Source organism: Callithrix jacchus, chromosome 11 (genome assembly GCF_049354715.1).
Source record: "Callithrix jacchus isolate 240 chromosome 11, calJac240_pri, whole genome shotgun sequence".
NCBI lineage: Eukaryota > Metazoa > Chordata > Mammalia > Primates > Cebidae > Callithrix > Callithrix jacchus.
The window spans coordinates 34,357,182-34,380,180 of NC_133512.1; the positions used below are offsets into that span (position 1 = coordinate 34,357,182).

General features: G+C 40.2%; 1 protein-coding gene across 6 annotated transcripts in view; it reads right to left on the reverse strand.

Moving 5' to 3' along the window:
- STK31 (serine/threonine kinase 31) overlaps positions 1–22,999 on the reverse strand; it is a 162,798-nt gene that overhangs the window by 106,483 nt on the left and 33,316 nt on the right. For all 6 annotated transcript variants that reach the window (XM_054237158.2, XM_035253621.3, XM_035253622.3 and 3 more), the window contains 2 exons: positions 19,563–19,921; positions 18,425–18,599 (listed from right to left, as the gene is read on the reverse strand). In XM_054237158.2, the coding sequence (XP_054093133.1) occupies positions 18,425–18,599; positions 19,563–19,921 (534 nt within the window). The remainder of the gene's footprint in view (positions 1–18,424; positions 18,600–19,562; positions 19,922–22,999) is intronic.

The window sequence follows — 22,999 nt, forward strand, 5'->3', positions numbered from 1 at the left end:
CCTCCCCAAAATAGCAAAAATAGCAAGTAGATAATTATACTTCAAATACATCACCTAACAGAGAACACGGGACTTCAACAAAGGTGACAGGAAACACATAAAGCAATGAAGGAGAAAGAAGAGAAGCAGCCTTCTTGGCCAGAAGCCTGGACAGGCTCTTCAATGCATAGAAAGGATAAATGAGAGACCCCCAGTCGCCCACATTTTCATTGCAAACTCCTGCAATCCTAGCCACAAAAGGGACCCTTGATCTTCATGTGCTCTGAGACACAGAGAGCTGCCCAGAGACTACACTACTACATTGCTCCCCAGAGGGAGCTCAGCTTGTGTCTCATACACTCACCCCCCAATTCTAAATAACTACAGCATGATGCCATTTTGCGCGCATATCCTGGTCTAGGGCCCAACATCCCCTACAACTCCACAACCCTGAAGCATAACTGACATCTCCAGCCCACAGCCACCACTGCAGGAAGTACCAGGGAAGAGGTAAGAGCCACTGGCAGCAACCATGTTCCCCAAAGCAGAGGAATAGCCATGCATCTTGATGACCATGAGGAAATGCTATCCCATTTGCAGCTACCACCATGATTGGCTGCTGCTGCCACAGAACCAAAACATAAGCCACTAGCAGCCACTCTACCCCCAAGGAAATACGGCAACCATGCATTTTCACAGACCCAGAGAAAATGCTCTCCTGTCCCACAATCGCTGTTGCTGTTAGCTGCTGCCACAGTTGAGGCCAAACTGCAAGCCACTGGCAGGAACCCCAACCCCACCAGCAGAGTGGCAGCTATGCATCTTCACATGACCCAAGGGAGGGCTATTCAACCTATAACCTCAGACAACACCAGCTGCTGCTACCACCAGCATCAAACTGTAAGCCATTTACAGTGACCCTGATGCCCTAAACAGCAAAGCTGCCACACATTTTCACACATCCAAAGGACAAACTTTTCCACCTATAGCTGCTGTCCTTGCAAACTGCCACCACTGGAACAAATGTAAAAGCAAATTATGTGTTCACCAGCCACCTCCATACATCTGCTACCACTGAAAGTAACCTCACCCTCCCCAGTAACAGGGCTGCAAAGCAACCACTGTCACCCCTATTCAAGCATTCCATTGGAAACCTGGGCATCATCCTTCACCTGTCTACCACAATCAGAGTCGGCACACACCATCTAGACCTAAGGACAGGTCCACTCAACTCAGCTTCATACTTCCTCACCAGTGCCTGAGCACACCACCCAAAGGCCCTGAGTATCACCTACCCCAGTCCACCACAGTACTTGAACACTCCTCCCAAGGGCCCAAGTTCAGGCCTACCCAAGCTGCCACTATTAACACATTCATTTGGCATCCATTTGCACGTGCTACCTGTGGGCCTGAATGACCCACCCAGCACATCACAGCCAGCACCAATACCAGTGCAGACCACTTGGAAACCACAGGCTTGTCCAGCCACTGCTACTATCACCCACATTGTGCCCACTGCCTAGGAGCCCAAGAACCCACTCACCCATCTGACCCACCACTCCCACTACTGGCACCCAAGCAAGACTCCTGGAAACCCAAGCATTGGCCAACCTGGGCTCACGGTAGTGCCACCATGTTCTGCCCTGGAAACCAAGAACAAGCATACTTGCCCTTGCACTGCCACCATTGTGGCCTGAAGACTGGCAAATGTGGCATTCCTATACCCAGAAAAACTTCTCCACAGCCCCCACTAACAACCACACCCTAAGCCATTGAGGAAATCACAAACATCATCGACTGTTTACATCCAAAAGAATCATACAAAGACTATACTACCGCATGAACACAGAATTGAAGCCAAAGGGCCCTACCCAACCAACACCACAGGTGCATCTTCAGGAAAAGGTACTTCCCTACAAAATTATTTCCAAAACACTGGAAGAAGCAACTGTTATACCCAATGCACAAACATACAAAAGAAACATAAAAACATAAGAAAATATGATAACTCCAAAGGAAGTTAATAATTCTCCACCAACAGATCATAACCAAAAAGAAATCATTCAAATTCCAGATTAAAAATTCAAAATACTGATTTTAAAGAAGCTCAGTGAGATAAAAGATAATTCTGAAAAATAATATAAAAAAATCAGAAAAACAATTCAGATTATAAATGACAAATTTACCAAATAGATATCATAAAAAGAACCAAACAGAAATCCTAGAACTAAAGGCTTCGCTGAATGAAACACAAAATACATTCTAACACTTCAATAATATACTAGATCTAGGCCTGGCATGGTGGCTCACCCCTATAATCCCAACACTTTGGGAGGCTGAGGCAGGAGGATCACTTGATCTCAGGGGTTTGAGAAGAGCCTGGTCAGCATAACAAGACCTCATCTCTAATAAACATTTAAAATATTAGCTCAGCATGGTGGCATACCCCTGGAGTTCCAACTACACATAAAGCTGAGGATCGATTGAGCCCAGACATTGGAGGCTGCAGTGATCTGTGATCATGCCAATGCACTCCAGGCTGGATGAAAAAACAAAACCCTGCTTCAAAACAAAACACACAACAACAAAAATATACTAGACCTAACAGAAGAAAGAATTTCAGAACTTGAAGACAAGACTTTTGAACTAACCGAATCAAAAATAGAGAAAAAATAACAAAAAAGAATGAAAAAAGCCTACAAGACATATGAGACACCAAAATGTAAATAAATATTTGAATTTTCAATGTCATGGAAAAAGAGGAAAAAAAGGATCAAAACCACTTTGTATTTAACAAAGTAACAGCTGAAAACTTCCCAAGTCTAGCAAGAGATTTAGACATTCAAATAAAAGAAGTTCACAGATGCCCAAAAAGATAAAATCTCCAAAGGTCTTCTCCACATCGTATTATAGTCAAACTGTCAAATATTAAGAGGGAGAGTTATTTCTAAAAACAGAAGGAAAAAGCCATGTCATCAATTATAAGGAAACCCTATTAGACTAACACTAAACTTCTCAGTAAAATCCTCACAGTAGAGAATGAAATGATACATTCAAAGTACTAAGAGGAAACTGCTAGTCAAGAATACAATAACCAGCAAAGTGGTCTTTCATAAATGAAGTAGTAGTCTTTCCCAGCCAAGCTAAAGCTGAAGGAATTCATCAGCACTAGACCACCCCTACAAGAGATGCTTAAGGGAGGCCAATACCTGGAAGTGAAAAGGATGACAATCTGCAATCATAAAAACACATGAAAGAATAAAACCTACAGGGAAGAACAAACACACAAGTAAAAACAAACAAGTAAAATCAAACATTCCCACCACAGAAACCCATCAAACCACAGTGATAAACAATGAATGAGGGAGAAAATAATCAAGATGGCCAACCAGATAAGGTAGTAGTGTGCCTTCTCCACAGGGAAAAACCAGAATAGTAAGTAGACACAGTCTGAACAGATTGTTTAAGAATCACCAGAGAAGAGATAGCCTCAGAAGTAAGAAAGGAGAGGGTTCAGGGAAGCATGCCCAAATGGAAACCAGTTGAGAGCCCAGAAGGGCTACTGTATGCAAGGAAACAGAGAAAAATCCCCAGAGCTCTGAAACAAGCTTTTACAACATTGGCTATAGGAGAAACTCTCAATTGACTAGGGCCTGGAACCTCATATATGGAGTTGCCTAAAGATCACACAGAGACATTGTTCCAGAAAAGGAGTCCACACAGAATCCCACAGGCATCCAAGTCTGGAGCAGCCTCAGCAGGGAGCCACTTTAAGAGCTTAGATACCGGGACCTAAAGACATGGCTATAGCCACTATACTGCTCGAAGAAAGAAAAAAAGAGGAAGAAAAAGCATGGCTATGCACCCCCAGGAGAATACTTGCCACCCTGCTACAAGCTGCTGGTGAGACCGAGACTTAAGTAGATCACACTCTCTATACCTCCTTGCTCACGTTCCTTGGCTGGGTGGTGCCCCACCCTCTCTATCCCCAAGCCCAAGGCACCATCTTCTGAGTTCAATGCCGGACTGAGTCCTGCACTCAGCCTGAGTTCAGGCAGACATGGCCACAGTCACAGCCAAGTAAAAAACCAACAGGGAAATCAGGCTACCCGACACTTATCTACAGAATAACCACCACCCTGCAACGGGCTGCTGTGAAACTGAGATGCAATCAGACTACACTCCCCATAGCTTTTTGCCCATGCTGCTCACCTGGGTGGTGCCCCAGTATCCCAGGGCATAGGCCAAAGTGTCATTTTTAGAGTTTAATTCTGAGCTGCAGCCCAACTTCAGCCTGAGTTTAAGCTGACATGAGTACAGCTGCTACTCAGCCAAGGAGAGGCAGAAAAGCCAGGCTCCCCTATGTACACCTCGGACAATACCCAAAGCCCTCCTATATGCTGCTATGAGACTTAGACTTGAGCAGAACCACTCTCCACTGCTTCATACCCACACTGCTCACCTAAGAGGGGCCCCACCCTCTCTAGTCACAAGCCCACAGACAGCATCATTATGAGAGTTTAAAGAACTTGTTTAATGGTCTAGCAGCAGTAACCACAGCAGACACTTTAGTCCCAGGTCAGAGACTGCCACACCTGTTCTGGAACAGAGAAGCTTCTTTATTACCTGTATCTTTGAAATTACTGTGAGAGCTTGATACTAGGTGAAATATCTGATTCATGCTAGTCTGAACAACCAATGCTGAGGAGGGTGATTCAGATTACATGAGTGTATACATCTTTCAAAATTTATCAAGCTCTACACAGTATTTGTACATTTGTTCCTGTATGTAAATAATACCTCAATACAGCACTAATAAAAAATAAAATCAATATTCCCTAACCCTATCAATTAGACATTCTATAACCCAGAAGCAAAGACTAAATCAACAGCTACATAGATCCCTAGCACCCAAACTCTAGTATCTAAATACCTCTTGCCACTAAGAAGAACCATAGCTTAGAGAAATACCTTTTCCAGAATTGGAGTAAGAAATGCAGATGAGGCCAGGCGCAGTGGCTCACACCTGTAATCACAGCACTTTGGGAGGCCGAGGCGGGTGGATTACAAGGTCAAGAGATCGAGACCATCCTGGTCAACACGGTGAAACCCCATCTCTACTAAAAATACAAAAATTTAGCTGGTCATGGTGGCATGTGCCTGTAATCCCAGCTACTCAGGAGGCTGAGGCAGAAGAATCGCTTGAACCCAGGAGGCGGAGGTTGCGGTGAGCCAAGATTGCGCCATTGCACTCCAGCCTGGGTAACAAGAGCCTAACTCTGTCTCAAAAAAAAAAAAAAGAAATGCACATGAGATGGAACATCTTATTACACCAGAAAACAAGAAAGCTATGAGACTACTGGAATCACATCAAAAAGACAGAGCAACAACTTAAAGAGACTTCCAAAGGCTATAAGGCTGAGCATCAAAAAGAATAATGGCTGCAGTCAATTAAAACACTCAAATACGTTTAAAATCCATTAGTTCATAATAATACTTAAAGAAAAAAATCGGGGCCAGGCACGGTGGCTCAAGCCTGTAATCCCAGCACTTTGGGAGGCCGAGGTGGGTGGATCATGAGGTCAAGAGCTCGAGACCATCTTGGTCAACATGGTGAGACCCCATTTCTACTAAAAATATAAAAAATTAGCTGGACATGGTGGCACGTGCCTGTAATCCCAGCTACTCGGGAGGCTGAGGCAGGAGAATTGCCTGAACCCAGGAGGCAGAGGTTGCGGTGAGCCGAGATCGCGCCATTGCACTCCAGCCTGGGTAACAAGAGCGAAACTCCATCTCAAAAAAAAGAAAAGAAAAAAATCACCCTTGCTAGTCAACACTGGACAATGCTAGAGAGTAAACTTATTTTTCTGAAAACATGTCCATAAAAAGGGAAAGAATCAAGTATTTATCATGCCTTTACTGAACAAACTAGGCTTCAGCATGACCAAATAGTTGAAATTTTCCAGGTAAGAAATACAGTACCTGATGAAAACATGGTTGTAGACAACAACAATCAATGGCTGCTAAAATTATTAGGTCAAAGATTAACGAAAAACTTAATAATGGTAATTTATCCATTATGAATATCATCAGTCATGATGTCAAGAGGAAACAGAAGCTAATTTAAAGAGACTACAAAGAGGATAATGTGTGCATCAAAAAGAAAAAAAAATAGTTGCAGTGGATTAAAACACATCAAATGTGTTTGAAATTCATTAATTTAAGCAAGGCGTGGTGGCTCAGCTGCAGTCTCAGCAACTGTGGAGCCAAAGGCAGAAGAATCACTTGAGCCCAGAAGTTCAAGACTAGTCTGGGCAACATAGCAAACCCTGTCTCTATAGAAAATACAATTCCATGCTTATGAATAGAAAAAATCAGTATCATGAAAATGGCCATACTGCCCAAATCAATTTATAGACGCAATGCTATTCCCATTAAGCTACCATTGACTTTCTTTCACAGAATTAGAAAAAACTACTTTAAATTTCATATGGAACCAAAAAAGAGTCCACAGAGCTAAGACAATCTTAAGCAAAAAGAACAAAGCTGGAGGTATCACACTAGCTGACTTCAAACTATACTACAAGGCTACAGTAACCAAAACAGTGTGGTACTGGTACCATAACAGACCAATGGAACACAACAAAGGCCTAAAAAATAACACCACACATCTACAACTATCTGATCTTTGACAAATGACACAAAAAAGAGCAATAAGGAAAAAATTTCCTATTTAATAAATGGTACTGGGAAAACTGGCTAGCCATATGCAGAAAACAGAAACTGGACCCCTTCCTTACACTTTACACAAAAATTAATTCAAGATGGATTCAAGACTTAAACATAAAACCAAAAAACAAGAAGATGCAAGATGCCCGATTAGGAGCAGCTCAGGATTGCAGCTCCCAGTCAAAGCACAGAGGGTGAGTGGACGCCACACTTCCAGACAAATTTTTATTGCCCACAGACCAGGAGATTCCCAGGCAGAGGAGCCCCACAAGTCACCAGCATGGCTATTTTGCCGGCACCCTGGCACGGTGGTTCTCCATACAAAATACACTGATCTGGGGGCCCTTTAACTGGCGACTGGAGCTCCGGGAAGGCAGAGTCGCACATTCATCTGATTAAAAAGGGGACTGAAACAGGAAGCCAGGCCAGGAGATTCCCGGGTAAAAGAGCACCACAAATCTCAGTGCTGCTGTTTCAGCAGGCTCAGTGGGTTACTGCACGGGAAATCACACAGATCATGGTGCCTTTTCAACAGGCACCTGGAACACCTGGGAGAGAGTGGACCATTCAATTAAAAAAAAAAAAAAAAAAAGGCTCTGAGGCAGAAAGCCAGGTGACCAGGCCCAGCTGATTGCAACCTCACAAAAAAAAAATATCAGTTGGATATGCGCTGGGTTGAGAGTTTCACAGCAAGCACAGCTGAACCAAGGATGGTCCAGCTCTGTGGGGGAGGGGCGTGGGCCATTACCAAGGCACTTCACCACTACGAAGGTAGTCCACAATTGCTGAGGGAGCCCGCCATTGCCGAGGCAACCTGCCATTACAGAGGTGGGCCACCATTGCCGACGCAGTTCTAACTACACCTATATAAACAGGACTGCAGGGAAGTTCACACAGCAGCAGGGCAGAGCCCACAGCACCTCAGCAAAGCCTCTGCAGGCAGACAGTAACTAGGCTGCCTCCTTGCTGGGCAGAAAAGCCCTGAAAAAAAAGTAGCAGCAACCCAGAAACTCATAAATAAAGCCCTGACTCCCCAGGACAGAGCACCTGAGAAAAAAAGGGGTTTATGAGTTATGCTGCAAAAGACTTTAACACACCTGCCCAGCAGCTGTGAATGAAAAATGGAGCTCACAGCTCAACACTTCAGCTCCTATAATGGACAGACAACCTCCTCAAGCAGCTCCCTGACCCCTGTATATCCAAAGACTCACCTCATAAAGGACAGATCAGACTGACATTTGGTGGGTAGACTTCTGGGACAAAAATAGCAGAAGAAGAAACTGGTAGCAACCCTTACTGTTCTGCAGCTGCTGCAGGTGATCCCCAGGATAGCAGGGCCTGCAGTAAACCTCAGCAGTCCTACAGCAGAGAGGCCAGACTGTTAGAAGAAAAACTAAGAAACAGAAATAACTTCATCATCAACAAACCAGACGTCCACTTAGAGACCCAATCTGAAACTCAGTAACTACAAAGACAACATGTGGATAAATCCACACACATCGAAAGAAGCCAGCACAAAAACGATGAAAACACATCGAAAGAAGCCAGCACAAAAATGACGAAAACACCCGAAACCAGAACACCTCTCCTACTACAAGGGATCACAACTCCTCACAAGCAAGGGAACAAGACTGCATGGAGAATGAGTGTGATGAAATGACAGAATCAGACTTCAGAAAGTGGGTAATAAGAAACTTCTGTGAGCTAAAAGAACATGTTCTAACCCAATGCAAAGAAACTAAGAACCTTGAAAAAAGATTTGACGATATGCTAACAGGAATGGACAAGTTATAGAGGAATATAACTAATTTGATGAAGCCGAAAACACAACAAGAGAACTTCACAAAGCATGTACAAGTTTCAACAGCCAAATTGACCAAGCAGAAGAAAGGATATCAGAGGTCGAAGATCAACTCAATGAAATAAAACGAGAAGGCAAGATTAGAGAAAAAAGGGTAAAAAGGAATTAACAAAGTCTCCAAGAAACATGGGACTATGTAAAAAGGCCTAATCTACATTTGATAGGTGTACCTGAATGTGACGAAGAGAATGAATCCAAGCTGGAAAATACTCTTCAGGATATTATCCAGGAAAATATCCTCAACCTAGCAAAGTAGGCCAATATCCCAGTCCAGGAAATACAGAGACCACCACAAAGATACTCCTCAAGAAGAGCAACCCCAAGGCCCATAATCGTCAGATTCACCAGGGTTGAAATGAAGGAGAAAATGCTAAGGGCAGCCAGAGAAAAAGGTCGGGTTACCCACAGAAGCCCATAAGACTCACAGTAGATCTCTCAGCAGAAACCTTACAAGCCAGAAGAGAGTGGGGGCCAATATTCAACATCCTTAAAGAAAAGAACTTTCAACCCAGAATTTCATATCCAGCCAAACTAATCTTCATAAGTGAAGGAAAAATAAATCCATTGTGAACTCAAGAGATTTCATCACCACCAGGCCTGCTTTACAAGAGCTCCTGAAAGAGGCACTACATATAAAAACGAACAACCAGTACCAGCCACTCCAAAAACATACCAAATGGTAAACAGCATCAACACAATGAAGAATCTGCATCAACTAACAGGCAAACCAGGCAGCTAGCATCAAAATGGCAGTCTCAAATTCACACATAACAATATTAACCCTAAATGTAAATGGACTAAATGCCCCAATCAAAAGACACAGACTGGCAAATTGAATAAAAAGCCAAAACCCATCGGTGTGCTGTATCCAGGAAACCTATCTCACATGCAAGGATACACAAAGGCTCAAAATAAAGGGATGGAGGAAGATATACCAAGCAAATGGAGAGCAAAAAAAAGCAGGCATTGCAATTCTCGTCTCTGATAAATCGGACTTTAAATGAACAAAGATCAAAAGAGACAAAGAAGGACATTACATAATGGCAAAAGGATCAATGCAACAAGAAGAGCTAACGATCCTAAACATATACACACATAATACAGAAGCACCCAGATACATAAGGCAACTTCTTAATGACTTACCTTATGTTAAGAGATTTAGACTCCCACACAATAATAGTGGGAGACTTTAACATCCCATTGTCAGTATTAGACAGATCAACCAGACAGAAAATTAGCAAGGATATCCAGGACTTGAACTCAGACCTGGAACAAGCAAATCTAATAGACATTTAGAGAACTCTCCACCCCAAATCCACAGAGTATACATTCTTCTCAGCACCACATCACACCTACTCTAAAACTAACCACATAATTGGAAGTAAATCACTCTTAAGCAAATACAAAAGAATGAAAATCATAACAGTTTCTCAGACCACAGTGCAATCAAGTTAGAACTGAGAATTCAGAAACTAACTTAGAACCACACAGCTTCATGGAAACTGAACAACTGGCTCTTAAATGTTGACTGGATAAACAATGAAATGAAGGCAGAAATAAAGATGTTCTTCAAAACCAATGAGAACAAAGACACAACATACCAGAATCTCTGGGACACATTTAAAGCAGTATCTAGAGGAAAATGTATAGCAGTAAGCGCCCACATAAAAAGCAAGGAGAGATCTAAAATTGACACCCTATTGTCAAAATTGAAAGAGCTAGAGCAAGATAAAAAAAACTCAAAACCTAGCAGAAGACAAGAAATTACTAAGATCAGAGCAGAACTGAAGGAGATAGAGATGCGAAAAACCCTTCAAAAAAATCAATAAATCCAGTAGCTGGTTTTTTCAAAAAGATCAACACAATAGACAGACCACTAGCCAGATTAATAAAAAAGAAAGGAGAGAATAACTAAATAGATACAATAAAAAATGATAAAGGGAATATCACTACAGATTCCACAGAAATTCAAACCATCATCAGAGATTATTACAAACAACTCTATGCACATAAACTAGTAAACCTGGAAGAAATGGATAAATTCCTGAACACCTGCCTCCTCCCAAGCCTAAACCAGGAAGAAGTCGAAACTCTGGATAGACCAATAACAAGGTCTGAAGTTGAGGCAGCAATTAAGAGCCTACCACTCAAAAAAAGCCCAGATCCAGATGGGTTCACAGCCAAATTATCCCAGACATACAAAGAGGAGCTGGTACCACTCCTTCTGAAACTATTCCAAACAATCCAAAAAGAGGGAATCCTCCCTAACTCATTTTATAAGACCAGCATCATCCTGATACCAAAACCCGGCAGAGACTCAGCAAGAAAAGAAAACTTCAGGCCAATATCCATGATGAACATAGATGCAAAAATCTTCAATAAAATACTGGCAAGTCAATTGCAACAGCACATCAAAAAGCTTATCCACCATGATCAAGTAGGATTCATCCCAGGGATGCAAGGCTGGTTCAACATACGCAAGTCTATAAACGTAATTCATCACATAAACAGAACCAAAGACAAAAACCACATGATTATCTCAGTTGATGCAGACAAGGCCTTTGACAAAATTCAACAGCGCTTTATGCTAAAAACCCTCAATAAACTAGGTATTGATGAAATGTATCTCAAAATAATGAAAGCTATTTATGACAAACCAACACACAATATCATACTGAATGGGCAAAAACTGGAAGCATTCCCTTTGAAATCTGGCACTAGACAAGGATGCCACTCCTATTCAATATAGTACTAGAAGCTCTAGCCAGAGCAATCAGGCAAGAAAAATATACAAAGGGTAATCAAACAGGAAAGGAGGAAGTCAAATTGTCTCTATTTGCAGACAACATGACTGTATATCTAGAAGATTCCATTGTCTCAGCCCAAAAATCTTCTGAAACTAATAAGCAACTTCAGCAAAGTCTCAGGATACTAAATCAATGTGCAAAAATCACAAGCATTCCTATACACCAATAACAGACTTAAAGAGTGCCAAATCAAGAACAAACTGTCATTCACAATTGCTACAAAGAGAATAAAATACCTAGGAATACAAGTAACAAGGAACGTAAAGGACCTCTTCAAGGAGAACTACAAATCACTGCTCAACGAAATAAGAGAGGAAACAAACAGATGCAGAAACATTCCATGTTCATGGTTAGGAAGAATCAATATCATGAAAATGGGCATACTGCCCAAAGCAATTTACAGAATCAATGCTATCCCCATCAAGCTACCATTGACTTTCTTCACAGAACTGGAGAAAACCACCTTAAACTTCATATGGAACCAAAAGAGAGCCCACATAGCCAAGTCAATTCTAAGCAAAAAGAACAAAGCGGGAGGCATCACACTACTGGACTTCAAACTGTACTACAAGGCTACAGTAATCAAAACAGCATGGTACAGGTACCAAAAGAGATATAGAACAATGGAACAAAACAGAGGCCTCGGAGGCAACACAACATATCTACAACCATCCGATCTTTGATAAACCTGACAAAAACAAGCAATGGGGAAAGGAGTCCCTGTTTAATAAATTGTGTTGGGAAAACTGGCTAGCCATGTGCACAAAGCAGAAACTGGACCCCTTCCTGACACCTTACACTAAAATTAACTCCACATGGATTAAAGACTTAAAACATAAGACCTAACACCATAAAAACCCTAAAAGAAAATCTAGGCAAAACCATTCAGGACATAGGTGTAGGCAACGACTTCATGACCAAAACACCAAAAGCATTGGCAACAAAAGCCAAAATAGACAAATGGGACCTAATCAAACTCCACAGCTTCTGCACGGCAAAAGAAACAGTCATTAGAGTGAATCGGCAACCAACAGAATGGGAAAAAATGTTTGCAGTTTACCCATCTGACAAAGGGCTGATATCCAGGATTTACAAAGAACTCAAACAGATTTACAAGAACAAAACAAACAAGCCCATTCAAAAGTGGGCACAGGATATGAACATACACTTTACAAAGGAGACATATATAAGACCAACAAACATGAAAAAATGCTCATCATCACTGGTCATTAGAGAAATGCAAATCAAAACTACACTGAGATACCATCTCACACCAGTTAGAATGACGATCATTAAAAAATCTGGAGACAACAGATGCTGGAGAGGATGTGGGAAATAGGAACACTTTTACACTGCTGGGGGGAGTGTAAATTAGTTCAAACATTGTAGAAGACAGTGTGGCGATTCCTCAAGGACCTAGAAATTGAAATTCCATTTGACCCAGCAATCCCATTACTGGTTATATATCCAGAGGATTATAAATGGTTCTACTATAAGGACACTTGCATTCGAATGTTCACTGCAGCACTGTTTACAATAGCAAAGACCTGGAACCAGCCCAAATGCCCATAGATGATAGACTGGACAGGAAAATTGTGGCACATATCCACCATGGAATATTATGCAGCCATCAAAAACGATGAGTTCTTGTCCTTTGTAGGGACAGGGATGAACCTTGAAACCATCATTCTCAGCAAACTGACACAAGAACAAAAAATCAAACACTGCATGTTCTCACTCATAGGTGGGTGATGAACAATGAGAGCACATGGACAAAGGGAAGGGAGCACTACACACTGGCATCTGCTGGGGGGAAATAGGGAGGGACAGTGGGGGGTGGGAAGTTGGGAAGAGACAGCATGGGGAGAAATGCCAGATATAGATATAGGTGAAGGGGAGGAAGGCAGCAAATCACACTGCCACATGTGTACCTGTGCAACAATCTTGCATGTTCTTCACATGTACCCCAAAACCTAAAATGCAATTTAAAAAAAAAAAACAAAAACCATAAAAACCCTAGAAGAAAAACCTAGGCAATACCATTGAAGACATAAGCATGGGCAAAGACTTCATGACTAAAACACCAAAATGGGTACAAAAGTCAAAATTGACAAACGGGATCTATTTAAATTAAAGGGCTTTTGCACAACAAAAGAAACTATCATCAGAGTGAAGAGGAAATGTACAAAATGGGAGAAAAATTTTCCAATCCATCCATCTAACAAAGTGCTAATATCCAGAATCTACAAGGAACTTAAATTTACAAGAAAAAAACAACCCCATCAAAAAGTGGGCGAAGGATATGAACAGACACTTCTCAAGAGAAGACATTTATGTGACCAACAAGCATATGAAAAAGAGCTCATCATCACTAGTCATTAGAGAAATGCAAATCATGTTCAGCTCACATCGGGGTCACCACCTGTGATCATCATTCACAGGACTGTCCTGCAGACCCTGACTTAGCAATGGATGAATGAAATACACTCACCTAGTATACTGATTTGAGTGGGCTAAGGATGGCCGTCAGCTGCTTTCAGAGGGCACTTGCAACTAACCGACCACCACTCCCTATTCCTCCTCACATGTTCTCAGTAGAGATTAAATAACAGAGGTTCTAAGTCAACACATTTGTGGATAATTCACATGGTTAAAAGAGTGGTTTCATGAATCATAAAAGCTTTTGGTTCCTAGGCTCAAAACAAACACCATTAATGAGCAATCCCCCTTCAACCTCCCACTGAGAGGACCATCGGCACAAAGTTTACATGAGTAAACAGAGACAAAGAAATGTGGGGTAAACAGACTTAACTGGGAAAGGTTTTATTATCACTAATCTGCATCTTATGACCTAATGCTCTAAGGTAAGAACTGGTTGCTTTCAGCCAGTCTCATTAAAACCTTTCAGCCTTCCAAAAGGTTTGAGACTATAATTTTATAACATCCCTAATATTTCCCTTAATATTTTGCCAGCCACCCCAAGTGAATCTCAGCACACAATGAGATACTATCTCATGCCACTTAGAATGGCAATCATTAAAAAGTCAGGAAACGGATATAAAATCAATGTGCAAAAATCACAAGCATTCGTCTACACCAATAACAGACTTAAAGAAAGCCAAATCAAGAGCGAACTGCCATTCGCAATTGCTACAAAAAGAATAAAATACCTTGGAATACAACTCACAAGGAACGTAAGGGACCTCTTCAAGGAGAACTACAAACCACTGCTCAACGAAATCAGAGAGGACACAAACAGATGGAGAAACATTCCATGTTCTTGGTTAGGAAGAATTAACATCGTGAAAATGGCTATACTGCCCAAAGTAATTGACAGAATCAACGCTATCCCCATCAAGCTACCATTGACTTTCTTCACAGAACTGGAAAAAACTACCATGAACTTCATATGGAACCAAAAGAGAGCCCGCATAGCCAAGTCAATTCTAAGCAAAAAGAACACAGCGGGGGGCATCACACTACTGGATTTCAAACTATACTACAAGGCTACAGTAATCAAAACAGCATGGTACTGGTACCAAAACAGAGATATAGACCAATGGAACAAAACAGAGGCACCGGAGGCAACACAACATACATACAACTATACAATCTTTGATAAACCTGACAAAAACAAGGAATGGGGAAAGGATTCCATGTTTAACAAATGGTGTTGGGAAAACTGGCTAGCCATGTGCAGAAAGCAGAAACTGGACCCCTTCCTGACACCTTACACTAAAATTAACTCCAGATGGATTAAAGACTTAAACATAAGACCTGGCACCATAAAAACCCTAGAAGGAAATCTAGGCAAAACCATCCAGGACATAGGAGTAGGCAAGGACTTCATGAACAAAACACCAAAAGCATTGGCAACAAAAGCCAAAATAGACAAATGGGACCTAATCAGACTTCACAGCTTCTGCACAGCAAAAGAAACAGTCACTAGAGTGGATCGGCAACCAACAGAATGGGAAAAAATTTTTGCAGTCTACCCATCTGACAAAGGGCTGATATCCAGAATTTACAAAGAACTCAAACAGATTTACAGGAAAAAAACAAACAAGCCCATTCAAAAGTGGGCAAAGGATATGAACAGATACTTTACGAAAGAAGACATATATGAGGCCAACAATCATATGAAAAACATGCTCATCGTCACTGGTCATCAGAGAGATGCAAATCAAAACCACATTGAGATACCATCTCACGCCAGTTAGAATGGCGATCGTTAAAAAATCTGGAGACAACAGATGCTGGAGAGGATGTGGAGAAAAAGGAACACTTTTACACTGTTGGTGGGAGTGTAAATTAGTTCAACCATTGTGGAAAACAGTGTGGTGATTCCTCAAGGCCTTAGAAATAGAAATTCCATTTGACCCAGCAATCCCATTACTGGGTATATATCCAAAAGACTATAAATCGTTCTACTATAAGGACACATGTACACGAATGTTCATTGCAGCACTGTTTACAATAGCAAAGACCTGGAATCAACCCAAATGCCCACTGATAATAGACTGGATTGGAAAAATGTGGCACATATACACCATGGAATATTATGCAGCAATCAGAAATGATGAGTTTGTGTCGTTTGTAGGGACATGGATGAATCTGGAAAACATCATCCTCAGCAAACTGACACAAGAACAGAAAATGAAACACCGCATATTCTCACTCATAGGTGGGTGATGAAAAATGAGAACACATGGACACAGAAAGGGGAGTACTAAACAGTGGGGTCTATTGGGGGGAAAAGGGGAGGGCCAGTGGGAGGGGGAGGTGGGGAGGGATAGCCTGGGGAGAAATGCCAAATGTGGGTGAAGGGGAGAAGAAAAGCAAAGCACACTGCCATGTGTGTACCTACGCAACTGTCTTGCATGCTCTGCTCATGTACCCCAAAACCTATAATCCAATAAAAAATTTAAAAAAATAAATAAATAAAATAAAATAAAGTAAAAAAAAAATAGTAATAAACACAGATCTGCTTTTGATTAAAAAAAATAATAATAAAAAAATAAAAAGTCAGGAAACAACAGATGCTAGCAAGGATGCAGAGAAATAGGAATGCTTTTACACTGTGGGAGTGTAAACTAGTTCAACCACTGTGGATGACAGTGTGGCAGTTCTTCAAGGATCTAGAACCAGAAATACCATTAGACCCAGCAATCCCATTTCTGGGTATGTGCCCAAAGGATTATAAATCATTCTACTATAAAGACACATGCACACGTATGTTTATTGCATCACTATTTACAATAGCAAAGACCTGGAACCAACCCAAATGCCCATCAATGATAGACTGGATAAAGAAAATGTGGGCTGCAGCCTGAGTGCAGTGGTTCACGTCTGTAATCCCAGCACTTTGGGAGGCCAAGGCAGGTAGATCACCTGAGGCGAGGAGTTTGAGACCAGCCTGACCAACGTGGTGAAACCCTGTCTCTACTAAAAATACAAAAATTAGCCAGGCATAGTGGCAGGCACCTTTAATTCCACCTATCAGGGGGATGAGTCAAGAGAATCGCTTGAACCCAGGAGGCAGAGGTTGCAGTGAGCCCAGATCATGCCATTGCGGACATAAATAAGGCAAGTTTTAATTTTAAAAAAAGAAAATACAACATTTAGCCAGGAATGCTTGTAGTCCTAGCTAACCAGGAGAATGAAGTGAATAGACTGTTTGAGCCCGGAGGGCAGAAGTTACAGTGAGCAGAAATCACACCACGGCACTCCAGCCTAAGCAAAAGAACAAGACTGTCTCAAAAATAAACAAACAAATCCAAAAAAATCTCAGAATAATGATATCTGGGGAGCTTATGGGTTAATAAACACATCTATGACCTGGGAAGGTGGCACACTCAGAGAGGGCATGGAAGCTCTGTACTTCCTGCCCTGGTACCTTGCCTTATGCATATCTTCCATTTATTTGGCTGTTTCTGAATTCTATACTTAATAATAAAACTCTAAGTATAGGATTCCTCTGAAGTCTGTGAGTGGTTCTAGTTAATTCTCTAACCTGAGGGAGGGTCATGGGAACCCTCGAATTCATAGTGGGTGGGTAGATATTCAAGTAGCCTGGGAACCCCATTCGTAGCTGGCACCTAAAGTAGGGGCAGTTTTATGGAACTGAATCCTTAACTTGGAGGATATGTGCTAAGTACAGGCAATGTAGTGTCAGAATGGAACTGAATTATTGGACACCCAGTTGGTATCAGAGAATTGAGAACTAGTGCTGGAACAACACATTTGGTATAAAATATATATACACACACACACACATTTATCAATCACACTGTATTCCTGAGGGGGAAAATTTTTGAACTAGAATCTGAGCAAACCTGGAGACCTGATTACCATAAAAGGAGACACATGTGGACATCAAGAAGCAAGTTAAGAAACACAAGGATGAAGATTAAAGCAATTTAAGAGAAATAGCAACCAAAATGAAATGTATGGGTCTAACTGGGATCCGAATTGGAGAGAACCACGATCAACATGCCTACAACCATGTGGCATTCATGACACAATATGGCAAATTTGAATACTGCCTGGATATAAATAATATTAAGAAATTATTGTTTATTTTTAAGTATAAATAGTATTGTTATGACTTTTTTACTATTTTAATTAGTCATACATAAGAATATGAAATAATATGAATGGGACTTGTTTTAAAATAATTCAGGAAGTATAAATTTTTTAAAAGATTGGCCATGTATTTTAAGTGTAAAAACTGGGTGACGGTCACAGGAGACGCAATTAATGAAGTGTCTCTCCTTTTAGAATGTTTCAAAATTCCCTTCAATAGTTTTTAGAAGAACATAAAGGGAAATGTAAATGAGAAATTATTAAACTTTCAAACATCCCATGAAATCCAAAGACAATTAGTCTGGAGTGTAAGAAAAAATATTCACCTATAAACAAATACAGGTATCAGCAAAGAAGGAGAGAATGAGGTGGCGAGGGAAAGGAAAGTGACAGAAAAAGAAACAGCAGATAAGTACATAGATTTCCCAGTTGGACATTCTTCACCTTCAGCCACTGAACATACCTGCAGCTCCTGGGCAATCTGTTCTACTTTCAATTCTAATGCCTTGTAACTTTCAAGAAGCGCGTCCTTCTCTGTTTTAAGTTTTTCATTTTCTTCAATCAGTTTCTGGTCCTGCTTAATTTTTGCCAGGCTGACATTAGACCCTAAATTAAAGTCACCAACAGCCAAACTTTCCCTATAAAAACAAATTCATTTATTAAAAACCAAATGCGTAAGACTGACAGAGATAAGTTATCTTGGGCTTTTTATGCCACAATATATCTGAACGTTAATTTTGAAAACGAAAATCTTTACCTAGTTTACAATATTAAAAAATAATTTAATGCAAACAAGATGTTATAACTGAAGTTGTAATTCAAAAACAATGCCTCTAATTCTCAAAGAAAATATATTCTAGCTTCTTCACAGCACAATTGACTACAGAGAACAAAGTAAAAACCATTTCTGTATTAGTTTTTTTTCCAATCCCTCCTCCCTGTTAGCGCCCCACCCTATATGAGTTTGGCTCCTAAAGCATTAACGGAATCTTATCAAACAGCTACATCTTCCAAGATACAGCATCATAGCTTGGACTGGGATGCAGAAGAATGTTTTGATACAGATGAATATCAAATCTGGCTTTCTGCTTAAAATTGGTAATTCAAAATTATCTAAAAAGTAAACTATCTGGAATAATCAAACTCCATCAAAAGTTTTCCCAGAAGAAGGAAGAGCCTCACTTTTGTTTAAAAAAAAAAAAAGTAAAGGCAATTACCTGAAACTCTTTAAAATATTCCTAAAGCCATAGGAAAAATTTCGAATCTTATCTGAAATTCTGGCTTTGCCTGAATAACTCAGATTCAGAAACAGATTTTTATTTTTGATAAGTGTATTCAAAAGAGTTGACATGAAAAATTGGTATGTAAACTTTTAAATAATTCAGGAATTCTTTTTCTTTCAAAATAGCTTTTAATGAAAAAATATCCCTGCTAAAGCAGATAGGAATATATTTGAGAAAAACAGAAATATCAGCATCAGCCCTTAAAATCACTGACAGAGTTAAGGATTCCAAAAGCCTAAGCGTTAATTAACTTCTATTCTACTATGACAGGGACCTCTACCATGAATTAGAAATTTACAGTAAAGACTACATTCTTACTTTGGAAATGTCATAGGATTTCCTGAATCGTTTTCATTCTTCAAGTCAAGAGTCAGCTTCCCACTTAAACGCCCCTTGGGTCTACTGAAAGTTGACTGGTTTGATCTATGCCCCCACAAAGGAATGGGGCTTTTGAGGTTCCTTAGAACAAGTTGACCAGGATCCGATTTATTTTCCTCACAGTTGTCAGTTCTGGAAGTGAGTTTGCATTTTTCTGCAAATCCTTTCTTAAACACCTCTTCCCCTATATCCACACTGCCATACTCGGCCTGAGCAATAACTGTTCCATCTTGAGAGGTTGCTTTAATTTTCATTTTTATTTCCTTTTCAAAAATCAAGCTCCCCAAAAAGGTTCTGCCCTAAGAAAAAAGAAAACATAAACCAGCTACATCAACATGTTTCTCTTCCCTTATTTTGTTTCTACCCATTTTTTCCAAGCATCATGTATTTTCATTCTAAAATCTCTATATATATACAAAGGCCTTACCTTGTTGTTGGCTATATGCAAATATACATATGAATGTATTCCAATTACATACCTGCTAAAATGAAGTAGCACTAAATACTTGTATAGGCAGTCATACTTATAAACCTAAAAATGTATAGTAAGTAAATATCCTAGAATAGTTCCCAGCAGATTACACTGACTACTTTGGTCCCAACTAAATATAATGGTATGCTGAAAAGCAATAGCACATAAAAATGAATCTCTGAGGCTGGGTGCAGAGGCTCACGCCTGTAATCCCAGCACTTTGGAAGGCCAAAGCGGGTAGATCACTTGAGGTCAGGAGTTCAACACCAGCCTGGCCAACGTGGTGAAATACCGTCTCTACTAAAAATACCAAAAACATCAGCCAGGCATGGTGGTGAGAGCCTATAGTCCCAGCTACTCATGAGGCTGAGGCATGAGAATTGCTTGAACCCAGGAGGCAGAGGTTGCAGTGAGCCGAGATTGCACCACTGCACTCCAGCCTGGGTAACAGAGCAAGACTCTGTCTTTAAAAAAAAAGAAAAAAAGAAAAAGAATCTGATATCTAGAAAAGGTACTCAATTTTACAAAACTTTAAAAGCTTTAGAGGCAGAGTCAGGGACTCCTGTTTTACAGTAAGATAAGAGCAGACATTAAAAAAACACAAACTGAAAGCACAAAATAAGAACAAATTATTTAAAAATCAACTAATTGAAATTATAAAATGTGAGGTATTCAAATACATATTCAAAACTCTTTTTCTTTTTTAGACAGAGTCTAAGTCTGTCACACAGGTTGGAGTATAGTGGCACAATGTCAGCTCATTGCAACCTCCACCTCCCTGGTTCAAGCAATTCTCCTGCCTCCGTCTCCCAAGTAACTGGGACTACTGGTGCACACCACCACACCCAGTTTATTTTTTTTTTTTTGTAATTTTAGTAGAGATAGGGTTTCACCATGTTGGCTGAGCTGGTCTCAAACTCCTGACCTCAAGTGATCCACTCACCTGGGCCTCCCAAAGTGCTGAGATTACAGGGATGAGCCACCACACCTGGCCATCTATATTCAAAACTCTCTCAGACTTTTGGTTAAGAGGGCTACAACTGTACAACTCGCATGAGAAACTAGGTGGTTGCTAACCCTGAGCTATTGAATATCCATCCACAGAACTAAGCACAGATATACCTAACAAATATTTGGGATTAGAAGATATCTTGAGACTTAATTTTAATAAGAACTTGTCTACTCCTCCATAAAACTGTAATTCCTAAAATTACTTTAACACAATCTAACCACTCTTCCCAAATGTCCCTAGGTTATAGTACATACTATAATAGAAAGTAAAAGCAAGTATTCTTTTTCAGAATATATAAAGCATAAACTTAAAATTCAAATGTTTAGCCAGCTGCAGTGGCCCATGCCTATAATCCCAGCACTTTGCGAGGTCAAGGTAGACAGATCACTTGGGTCAGGAGTTTGAGACCAGCCTGGCCAACATAATGAAACTCCATCTCTAATAAAAATACAAAAATAGCCAGACGTTGTGGCAGGCGCCTGAAATTCCAGCTATCAGGAGGCTGAGGCAAGAGAATCACTTGATCCCAAGAGGTGGAGGTTGCAGTGAGTCGCTATCACACCTCTACAGTAAGCTGAGATCACATCATTGCACTCCAGCCTGGGTGACAGCAAGATTTCATCCCAAATAAAAAACCAAAATGTATATATATTTTGTGTGTGTAAAATATATACATATATACACATACAAATGTTTATATACATTACCACCAATAAAGTATCTATGAAACATACAAAAACATTCTCAGCAGCAGTATATTAATTCAGTTCTAAAATTAACTTTTTTAAATGTCTTTTTCCTCCTTGATTCATGTATGTTTCAACCAACATATATCTGTGCATCTTACTATGAAAAGAACAACAGACTTGAGTTCTAGGCCTAGCTCCTTCCTAATTAGGTTCATGACTTGAAGTCATTTAATTATTCTAAACTACGATTTCCCTATTTATAAAATAAAGTGAGAGCAGATAATATTCTAAGGTTTGTAAACTTAAGATTTCAGAGTTTTAGCCATGCAAGAAATCCAAAACAAGCCTCTCCCACCTTGGTCAAAGCATTTAAAGAAGAAAGTAACAAATTTTATATTTTAAACCAAAAACACAGGGTGTAATATTCTAATATCTATACTTCATGTTTACAAAAGCTGAGTCTTATGTACAGAAATGTTTCTTACAAGTAACTATAAAGCAGACAAAACTATACCCAACACACCCATAAGATTCTCAAGGGAAAACAGAGGCAAATACGTTACCAAATTTTAATTTTTTATAATGCTTACAATGATTTAATTGTTTTCCACATGAGCCACTTGAGCTGCTATTACAAATAACAATTACAAACCTGATTACTTTGCAATGTAGTATCTCCTCTCACGAGCATTACCATTCACCAAAGGAATCACTACTATACAACAGAACTTAAAAGAGGTAGGATTCCTGTAAGACTACCCCCGAAATTATCGGATATGTTCCAGAATTACATTACCAACCTAAAATTCATGGAAATGAATATAAACTAGAATCCACGTGAGCAAAACATCCATTGCCAATTACTACATCAAGCAGTATGAGCCTCTGCCAAATGATAAAATCTTATTAATTATAACACCATTAATTTCATATTTGTGGTATTTATGGCCAGGACTAGGTTAAAGATCACTTTTATTTAATAAATGCTTTCCCAAAACAATTATAGAAATAACTGTATTCATTATTTTCTCCATCATATGAGAGACTATCCTTGGCCATGCACAGTGGCTCATGCTTGTAATCCCAGCACTTCGGGAGGCCGAGGTAGGAAGATCACCTGAAGTCAGGAGTTTCAGACTAGCCTGGTCAACAGTGAAACCCCGTCTCTACCAAAAATACAAAAATTAGCCAGGCTTGCTGGTGC